Raw genomic sequence first — 11,270 nt, 5'->3', positions numbered from 1 at the left:
ACATAAGTAATTTAGTCACAACATAAAAGTACTCCTTAGTAAGTCAGACTTGGTCACACTTGCTGGAATGTCCTGATATCCAAGAATATTACATCAGAAATAGCAACACCCAAGACTTTCTCTTATAGGGAAACTACTGACACTTTTCAGAATTAGTTTGGGTATTTATTTGAATGAAGTATTACTTATGTTACATGTGTTGGCACAAGGAGCAGTGGCACTTTACAACTTGACCTCTTGTAATGAATCATGGGCAGAAGATACAAAACCGTATAAATTTCACATAAAAAAAATGAATTAAATCATGAAATCATTGTTATTCTGAATATAGTTATGCTAAAATGTAATACTGTAAAAATGCTCCAGGAAGTTTTAATACGGTAATAAAGTTTTGGCAGTTCACCTTGATCACTGACATGACACATGTTATGTACTAAGGTACAGTGTAACATCGTCAAAATGTACGTTAACAATAATTTCACACTTAATACAAAAACAAACCCACAACAATTGATGGTCCAGTAATAAATGGCAGCAACCTCATCACTGTGCCCTTCACTGATCATTAATGATATGGAAACATCCTTTCAAGCTCATCCTATTGACTCGTTGGGGTCACAAGGAAAGCTGTTTAAGTTAAGAAATGTTAAGAACGGGTGATTTAAGGCACCAATTGTGTGTGGTTTAGAAATGGAGACAAAGCAAGTAACAAAAATCTACACTAGACGGCACCCACAACTGAACAAAAATTAATTAGCACAAAATATCAAAGATCAACCGCCTGAAGGGTTGCACTCTTGTTTAAAACACAACATGCAGACAATTATATTTACAGGTCAACACACTCCAGACTTGCTGATGTTTGTGCCCTAGACATGGCAATAGGACAGCTTTACCCATGCATTCATTATTCATAGTAAAAGTATTTGAGAAAAACACAAGTGTGGACACCAACCTCTAGCAGATGAGCAACCTCAGCAACCACACAAAGCCACAAAACTGTGCCAAAAAGAAGACCACCGATGGTGCAAATGTTTCTATATGACGGGTGCCTACACAATTGATGCGGTATTTCTTTTTCTCCTCTTAAAAATGGTAGATGAGGACATGTGAAGGACATAATTTAAAAAGGTGACAACAAACACAAACTGCTGGCTCAGATGAGATGGGAGGGAGAGCTTGGGTTGGAACAATGAGGTCATGCCGCCTTTCCGTCAGCGCAGCCAGTGCCACAGTGGGAAATGCTGATTCAGAGGAGATGGAGGTCGTAGATTACCTCAATTACTGGCAATGATCTTAATCCCCCCCACCCCCGCACGTACATAGCCACACTAGACAGGGACCACATCAGAGAGAAAAGCTCAACATGCTTGACAGCTACACAGAAACGTCCTACGGCAAAGTCCTAGTGCAGAGAGCTCGAATTAAACAATTATCTGTGTCTGTGGTTAACAGTTAGTCACTTATACATTTCTATACATACAAACAGTTCGGCACTCAAGGTCTGGAAGAGAGAAAACCAAAAGGTCAGTGGTTCAACAAAAAGCAATCAATGCCCTTGGAACCGGGACTAAAACAACTTGATTAGTGATTAGTTGCACTAGATACTAAATTGTCCTAAGGGTCTCAGGTTAAGACCTCAAAACTACTGAAGGTACAGTTTAAAAACAGACAGATGACCACTAGAGTGAATTACACGAGAGGTAATGAAATAGTCCTTATTTCTAAATACAAAAAAAAGCACACTAATGTTTAAAGCATTGCAAAAGCAAAGCCAAACAGCATATTCCGCTCATACACAAGAAAAACCTTATGTAATAACATTGACTGAAACAGCAGTTCTTAGGAAGTTTGCCTCAGGAAAGCCAAGGTCACAGGGAAGGAAGGGGGGTTAGAGTCTGAGGTATTTTATTTCACTATATCAACACTCACAGTCCCCTCCCCTCACCTTCTTCCCTATGCTTCAAAACGCACAAGCTCTGGTCTATAAATAGCATTATCGCATTATAGCCTAGCTCCTGCTATATTAGCTACATGTCACAAGGCTTTCAAATATTCATGACATTTGAGCAGGCAGTAATATGAGACCCTAACCACAGGCCAACAGGCATCAGGACCTCAGACATCAGTCTGCCAGGAAAAGAGTCTGTTAAATACCCAACAAGTCATCCCTCTGGATGGTTTTCAGGTTATGACACTGTATAAATTATTTAAAAAGGCACCCTTTTGGAAGTACAAAGCACCCAAATGGAAAACAGTGGAGCAAAAAAGCTTACGGCGAATGAATACTGATACTGTATACTGATAAGAGTTTTATAAAATGCTCCTGAATAAGTCTGCATCGGGAAAAATTGGTGGGAGGTGGTCCTTAATGTAAGTGCTTGGCCTAACCCACCAAAATACTGAACATTGTAAATGCATTCCAATATTTGTGAATATAAAACAAAAGAGCCTGACTATGTACTGCTGTTGTTTTGATCACTCAAGCAGACAAGCTGTTGTGGGACATCACTGAAAGGTAAAGGGGTTCCATTCCTGTCCACTGGGAGGGAGCCAAGAGCCCTTGTGGAGAATTAAAGGAAACACAGAGAGAAATGAGAGCCGGCAGGGTGCAGCAGTAGCAGCATCTCCGCTGTGAGCTCCGCGCTCTTCCTTCCACGGCGGTGGGCCATCTCAGTTGTGACCTGGACTTGGTTGGTGGCCCTAGCCCTGTGCCGCTGCGGCTGCGCCGGCCTGCCCTGCGGAGCCCTGGTCTTGGAGCAGAAGCTGGTCGGGCTCCCGCAGGAACACCACCAGGACGGTGATGTTGTCGCTGGAGCCGGCCGTCTTGGCCTGGGCCACCAGCCGCTGGGCCACCTCCTCGCAGCCCCCCCGGCCCTCCATCTCCCTCAGGGCCTCCAGCACCAGGCCCGGCACCTCGGCCGGCCGCACCACGTCGAAGAAGCCGTCGCACGCCAGCAGGACGTAGTCCTCATCACCGGTCAGCTGCACGGACGAGCAGTCGGCCATGTTGGAGACATACGGCTTCTGGTCAAAATCGCCTAAATAACCAGAAGCAGAGGTTATTGCGGAAAAACCTGAGCTTAAAAAACCTCAGAAGATTTCATTGTTTAAATTGTATGCACATTGTATTTTCTTCACTGACAGAATACCAAACATGCCATGTTTCCCAAATCCTTTGTGCAACATTTCCTTTATAGTACTATCCAGTAAAATGTAATCACAATCTTCAGCCAAGGCTCTGCTGGGAAGTGACAATCAACACAAAAGCACCATCCCCATGATGCAAGTCACTGATGATGTATTGCAGTAACTGACATCATCCTTTTTCAGGATCTGATCAACTTACCGATGGCTCGGGAGACAGCGTAAGTCCCATTCACGCGCCAGCAACCCATGAAGGCAATACAGCCTCCCAGATTCTCAATCCTCTGCTTTTCATCCTGAACGAAATGGGACCAGCAAAATCAGCTCATCTGGTTCCTCATGATACTGAAGTTCCTATCCAAGATATGGTTCAGTTTTTCTAGTTCTTTGGCTCCCAAACCCACACTCATCGTATTCACAATGGTCTGGAATTCTGGAGTTCTGCTAGATTCAAAACGCGTTTGTTCAGCTAGAAGGCAGCAATCAGGGGAGCGTGTACAAAACGGATGGCACCCAGGCTAATTCAGGTACTGTTTCATTGGGGAATAAAATGCTAAACATGTCCTTTAACAGTTGACTGTTATTTTGTTGATGAGAAATGTTAATACACACCACACACACACACACACACACACACACACACACACACACACACACACACACACACACACACGTGTGTACAGTGTATATATATATATATATATATATATATATATATATATATACACATATATATATGTGTCTATATCTCTCTCTAAATATATACATATACACACACACACACACACACACACACACACACACACGTGTACAGTGTATATACAGCCGCGGAAAAAATTAAGAGACCACTTCAAAATTATCAGTTTCTCTGGTTTTACTATTTATTGGTATGTGTTAAAGTAAAATGTACATTTTAGCTTTATTCTATAACCTACTGGCAACATTCCTACCAAATTTCAAATAAAAATATTGTCATTTAGATCATTTATTTGCAGAAAAATGACAATTGGTCAAAATAGCAAAAATGATGCAGTGTCTTCAGATCTCGAATAATGCAAAGAAAACAAGCTCATATTCATTTTTAAACTACACAATACTAATGCTTACACTTAGGAAGAGTTCAGAAATCAATATTTGGTGGAATAACCTTGATTTAAAATCACAACTTTCATGTGTCTTGGCATGCTCTCCACCAGTCTTTCACATTGCCGTTGGGTGACTTTATGCTACTCCTGGCGCAAGAATTCAAGCAGCTCGGCTTCTTTTCATGGCTTGTGACCATCCATCTTCCTCTTGATCACATTTCAGAGGTTTTTTATGGGATTCAGGTCTCGAAATTGGGCTGGCCATGACAGGGTCCTGATCTGGTGATACTCCATCCACACCTTTACTGGCCTGGCTGTGTGGCATGGAGCATTGCCCTGCTGGAAAAAACACTTCTCAGAGTTGGGGAACATTGTCAGAGCAAAAGGAAGCAAGTTTTTCTTCCGGGACAACGTTGTACTTTGCCTGGCTGAGGTTTGTAAAAGACCATAAGGATTGAAAAAGCGGACTGGAGGTTCTTCTAAGTTCGTCTTCTCTGATGAGTCCGATTTCACAGTAAGTGCAAGACTCTCTGGCTTGTAGGCCTCTCCAGGTCTCCGTCTAACCATCAGACGACCATGTGTTGGGCAAAGCTGAAAATTGGACTCATCAGAGAAGACGAACTAGAAGACCCTCCAGTCCGCTTTTTTCAATCCTTATGGTCTTTTACAAACCTCAGCCAGGCAAAGTACAACGTTGTCCCGGAAGAAAAACTTGCTTCCTTTAGCTCTGACAATGTTCCCCAACTCTGAGAAATGTTTTGTCCAGCAGGGCAATGCTCCATGCCACACAGCCAGGCCAGTAAAGGTGTGGATGGAGTATCACCAGATCAGGACCCTGTCATGGCCAGCCCAATTTCGAGACCTGAATCCCATAAAAAAAACTCTGAAATGTGATCAAGAGGAAGATGGATGGTCACAAGCCATGAAAAGAAGCCGAGCTGCTTGAATTCTTGCGCCAGGAGTAGCATAAAGTCACCCAACGGCAATGTGAAAGACTTGTGGAGAGCATGCCAAGACACATGAAAGTTGTGATTTTAAATCAAGGTTATTCCACCAAATATTGATTTCTGAAGTCTTCCTAAGTTAAAGCATTAGTATTGTGTAGTTTAAAAATGAATATGAGCTTGTTTTCTTTGCATTATTCGAGATCTGAAGACACTGCATCATTTTTGCTATTTTGACCAATTGTCATTTTTCTGCAAATAAATGATCTAAATGACAATATTTTTATTTGAAATTTGGTAGGAATGTTGCCAGTAGGTTATAGAATAAAACTAAAATGTACATTTTACTTTAACACATACCAATAAATAGTAAAACCAGAGAAACTGATATTTTTGAAGTGGTCTCTTAATTTTTTCCGCGGCTGTATATATATGTGTGTCTACATCTCTCTCTAAATATATACATATACACACACACACACACACACACACACACACACACACACACACACACACACACACACACGTGTGTACAGTGTATATATATATATATATATATATATATATATATATATATATGTGTCTATATCTCTCTCTTAATATATACATCTACACACACACACACACACACACACACACACACACACACACACACACACACACACACACACACACACACACACACACACACACACACACACACACACACACACACACACACACACACACACACACACACACACACACACACACACACACACACACACACACACACACACACACACACACACACACACAGTATACTAATGCTAAGGACAATCACCCACCTCTCTTTCTGGCTTGTGGGGGTCCATCAAAATCACCGGCTCCCCCTGCCTGACCAGCATGGCCTGAGAGTCTCCAAGCCAGGACGCATGCAGCCAGTCCCCAGCCAGCAACACCACTATAGCTGTGCTGCCACTTCGCAGGCGCTACAGGAAACACAACAGACACACACACCAATATAGGCTCAAACCTTAATCAATGAAGCTGGCCTTCTCAATTACCCAGGAGGATGCTGATGTTTGTTCGCTAACCTCTCTCTTGGCCTTAACCTTGAACATGCCATCGACATGGGTGAAGGCAGCTTTGAATGCAGCAGCTGTGTCTTTCACCAAGTCCTCTTGTTGGCTTAGAACAACGTGAAGGTGGGTGGCTGCGAACGTGGCGGCATCTCCGCCTCCGTGTCCATCAAAGACAGCATAGTACTGCCTGTCCACACCGTCCTGTCATGAGACAACAACAGTGTACAGTGTACATTAGTTTAAACAAAGACATGCAAAGCCTCATACGTTCAGTGGCTTATATGTTAAAGATTGTGTAAGCTTTGTCCGAACTGTTTGTTATTTGCCGGAAAACAAACACAAGGAACATTTATCCATGTGTGACCGGACACTAAAACACTGTGTCCTGATCAAGCATCACAGAACCCACAGATAGCATTCAAGTCTTGAGCAGACGAACTAGGGCCACACTGTGGAAAGGGTGGACGACATTTTGACAGCAATCCATCACCTGTATGCCAAGAAGCCGGTTGAAGTCGGCTACGGTCACGTGCCGGTCCTCCATCTTCCTGCGGGTGTTGCGGATGGCGTGGACACAGCATCGGCTGAAGCGCGTGGAGGCCCTCGGGGCCGCGGGCAGCTGCTGCCTCCAGGAGGCCGCCACCTCTCGGAGCTTGTTGAGGAACAGGTGCTGCAGACCCTCACACTCCAGCACTGCGGGACAGAGAGGACAGGACAGGCTGAATAAGAGCTGGGAGAAAAACATGTTTTTCAGCAGTAATACCCTTTTCGGCAAGCGCACACACAGTTCAGCAATTGCACCGTCCTTCGTTTTCATTATGAAGCAGAAATAGCCACGTTATACAGATACAAGTATGACAGTACAGCAGGAAGGTGGGTCTGAGTCTGGTTTGTATAATTTCTACACATTCTTTTCCAGCTCCCTCTTGTCTCCTACTGAATTCCTGGTGACCTCTAGCCCTAGAAATGTATGCCAATCACTGTCCTTGATCACTAGATCCACTATTTCTATATTCTATCTAATTAGGTCTTTCATACCATCCTTGTTCTTGATTGGTAAATCTAGTTGTGACCATTCACTCTGGTCATTCCTACATTTCAGGCTTATTTTCTTATCTGTGTGCTCCTAATTGAATTTTAGTAAAAGAAATAAACTACCACAAAACTTGAACTTGAGAACAAAATACCCTAAACCTCTCCAATTGCAAGGTAATCATCTGAACACTAGAGGGAAGGCTTTCCTCTATGATTAACAAACCAGTAAATCATCTGGCCACCAATCCTTCACATCACATTCATGCTATTCTCCACAGAGGAGCCAGTGAAGAGAGAAGGGTTTTATTTATATTAAGCTCCAGATAACACCACTGTATGTGTGAAAAAAACAGTGAGAGAATGCTTTCAATCCGCAAAACATGACCAACATTGCAGAAATGGTGAACAAATTTCCCTTGCACACACCATATTAAAGGTGCAGTCGTTGATACAAATCCATTACACTCTTTGTCGAATTCAGCAAAATTCTCCTCATGGTCCTTTGACTGGCAAAAAAATTCTGGTGTTCCTGTACAGTCCTGGCTCTGTAGATCCGGTACAAACAAAGTGGCTCGGACCAAGCTGTACACTCTTCCTGCTAGTCGACACATTGCTTCAGCAGCATGTAAGAAAGCGGTGTAATTTGATTGGCTGTTAAGCTCAAATATCAATGACCTTTCACCACAAACGAGGACCCCACCTTTAAGTACGACTACAACGCGGTCACACATGGCCTGTAAACAGTTTAGGGTGCACCTCAGAAGGACATTCTGTTTCTGGTTCAACAGGCAAGTTAGCACAGTCAGTGGCATTGGGAATAACTCACAGATGACCGGCGGTTGGTCCTCCTCTTGCTGCTGCTCGGTCTCCGCTGCTAGCTGAAAAGGCGTGAGGTCGCTCTTCATCAGCTCCGACACTGCAGCCTGACACAGGGCCACACTTACAGATGGAGGGGCCTCCCTACAACACAACAAACTGGCTTGAATCATAACGCTTTTTAAAGAACCTACGAAAATTCAGAGTTCTCCTGGTATTTTCACTAGAAAATGACTGTCATCTAAACTTAATTTATGGTTAGTGTATTTCAAATGTAAAATCGTCTCCATTTTTATTGTTGCAAATTCTTATGCACTTGTGGAAAATAACCAATAGCTGTTCTGTACCAAAATAAATTATATCAGCTCCGATTTCGCTTATTTTAAGGAACCATGACGAGGAATATATGCACTTCCATTAAGGGAAATAAAACAGAAATGGGTGCAGACAAACTTGTGTGTATTTGTTTGTTTGTGTGCTGCACAAGTGTGTGTACGTGTGAGTGAGTGTTTGTGTGTCTTCAAGCAAACTGGAAACGGGAACAGCAGGAAGTGAATGGAACAATGGTACTTTGGCCGACAGGAAGCCTGCCTTCACTGACAGACACATCCCCACTACTTAGAACGGCACATGGAATGACAAACCTATGCCTCCGTTCCTAAACATATTACCCACAATTCAACATGGGATGCGTAAACAATAACAGCTATTCATTATGGACACAACAGAGGGATTCAGAGGGACTGAAAGTCCTGTTCAATGCCTCATATTCATATTCATTCAATAACATATACAGTATCCAGCCTTTGAAGTTAGAAAATATAATTATCAGTGATGAACAAGTCCCTGTGGCTCTGTGCAGAAGTGTACATTCACTGGGATCCTCGCTGGGAGAAAGAAAACAACTCCCTTCCATGCCCGAGCATGAAACAGATAGGGTGGAGAAGATTGCATCTGCTTGGCTGGAATCTCAGGAATGCACCACATGGGAGCAGTGTATAATTAATTTGTTGCTTTTAACTTGCAGGCCTAGGTCAACTAAAATAGTCGTTTTCCCCCTGCAAAGCTAGGCCAATAACTGCACACACACACCCAGATAACATACATTGGAAAACTGTAAGATAATACTGAATGCGGTAAAGGTCATTATTAGGTAGGGTGTTGGTAGAAGTAGAATGTACTAGGAACTGAATCAGTGAGGGACTCTAAGACAGTGTGGTGCAATAAAGATTGAATCGCATTCTAACAAGACAAGTTCATACCCCTTTGGGGTGTATAGAAACCTACTCATGATTATGCAAACTAGTGTAAGAAACATGTGTGTACAGTGCTGCTTTCACAAGCACCTTGGCCACCCACCTGGATGCGAGTAGGCGGAGGCCGAGATCAAGGCTCTCCCCCCTGACCTCCTCATGGCTGACTTTGCGGCTCAGGGGGTTGACAGGAGGAGGGTTGTCTGGGCTGAACGGCTCCGGGAACTCCTTCAGAAACTTCTCCAGGAAGCACTGAGCCACGCCAGACTCAGCAGTACCCATCATGTACTCTTTGTCACCCCTCAAAAAGCAAGCTTTGGGCGACGCAGTATCATCCACAGAAAGTGACCCCCCCAATCCCTATTTCTATCGGTCACTGGTCAAGCAAATACTCGCAGTCAGTCAGCCCCTGTGAGTAGCAAAATTAGAAAAATGATGATTTGCTGTATAGGTGAAGAAAGTGGTTGTAAAAGAAGGTACGTAACAGTTACGTGCAACGTTGTTCTTCTACATAGAAAAGAGTGTCAATATTCTCAAAACATCAAAAGTTATTGACAGTGGAGTGAGAGAACGAAGTTTCTGGAAGTTCTTTAATGCGATCACAATTTGTTTTTGCTAATTACATCCAAATCAATTAGTAGGCCAATTTATCTGCTAATCATTCCTTACAGTTGTTATGAACTGTCAGCTAGTTGAAGAATTTAATGTCTTTACCCCACAGCAGACCAAATTAAATCGTAAACAAATTCAACGATAGCTAATAGTAGGTACATTCGTGTACGTGCAAGTGTAAGTATTGTATTTACATGAAAAGTGTTACATCAACATTCTAAACGATCAATAGTGCCCCCAATGTATCGTTGTTGCTTCCTACGATCCCGTCCTCTGCGGGATTGATTACACCAAGTTACTGTACACCAACACACAACAGTTTCCACTTAGGTTTCATGCTACATTCGTCGGTAGAAATGACATGTCTGACATGTTTTACTGCAATAAATAATTCGAAAAATTACCAACTCAGACAGTAACATGTTGCAGTTGGCCCTGCAGAAACTCAGGCGGTGTCTGATAGGCCTTTGAAAAGAAATGTTACGTTACCTAATGTTAATTTCTAACACCCTGGACAAAATGCTTTAAGCTGTTTAGATATAACTCTGTACCAGAAAAAAAGTGAGTGGTTATGATGACCACGCAGGGTTGTGTTTCATACCTTGGAGTCTTTTCTCTGTGAAGCAGGCACTCCCTTCGTGCACAACAGTTCAAAATCTCGAGACTCGCGTGGCTGTAGTGTGGCTTTAACACGCCCTTTCAGAGGCTAAACAAAAAGCTCGAACGTCACGGAAGTCACAACAGTTTGGCGGCGCTCACATCCTGTATATGATAGGCAGTGTCGTAAATTGTGAAGAACTGCTAATAAAACATGTGGGGTGAAGAGAAATCCATGGCGTTTGCACTATCCACTTCAATTGGAGATCGACTGAACAGTTGTCTGGCTTTTTGAGCTTTCAGACGGGACCACGCGACATGAAACAATTTCCCCCTAGTGGTTGACTCCAGAAATGATTTAACCCAATCATAAAAATAAAATGATACGCTGCTGAGATATATTTATACTGTGCATACGTTTCTTTTTCAGATATATAATCTGCCATGAGTTGTAAAATGTATTTATGAACTAAGCCTACACAAGTTATGACTCTTAAGAGCAGTGTTTTTCATAACATATGAAGTGAGAAGCTCGCAAGCACATTTGCAAATAGATAATGTATTTGTGGACCCTTTTCACATGATACTCTCTTCTTGTAAATCATCTACAGTAAATGTGAAATGGACTGGAGATGGAAAGTTGTGAGTGTTACTAACTAAATCTACCCTAGTTCTAGTAATGCTATACTAGTTTCTATCTTTGCTATCTATATGCAA

At 42.7% G+C, this 11,270-nt stretch overlaps 1 protein-coding gene across 2 annotated transcripts; it reads right to left on the bottom strand.

Annotated features, from left to right (window-relative positions):
- Positions 1-165: 165 nt before the first annotated feature.
- ppm1f (protein phosphatase, Mg2+/Mn2+ dependent, 1F) lies at positions 166-10,785 on the bottom strand. 2 transcript variants are annotated; one of them, XM_080852770.1, is made up of 8 exons: positions 10,558-10,785; positions 9,451-9,753; positions 8,102-8,235; positions 6,731-6,933; positions 6,253-6,441; positions 6,004-6,147; positions 3,350-3,443; positions 166-3,041 (listed from the first exon to the last, which is right to left on the bottom strand). In XM_080852770.1, the coding sequence occupies exons 2-8, from the start codon at positions 9,627-9,629 to the stop codon at positions 2,704-2,706; spliced, it is 1,281 nt and encodes a 426-aa protein (XP_080708896.1). In that variant the 5' UTR covers positions 9,630-9,753; positions 10,558-10,785; the 3' UTR covers positions 166-2,703. The 2 variants fall into 2 exon arrangements, with proteins under 2 accessions (XP_080708896.1, XP_080708897.1); XM_080852771.1 differs by lacking the exon at positions 10,558-10,785 and having other exon boundaries at positions 9,438-9,634.
- Between the last annotated feature and the right edge of the window lie 485 nt (positions 10,786-11,270).

Source organism: Sprattus sprattus, assembly GCF_963457725.1.
Source record: "Sprattus sprattus genome assembly, chromosome: 15".
Taxonomy (NCBI): Eukaryota; Metazoa; Chordata; class Actinopteri; order Clupeiformes; family Clupeidae; genus Sprattus; species Sprattus sprattus.
Note: the sequence above shows the minus strand (reverse complement) of the source record. Positions and strands in the feature narration are given on the sequence as shown.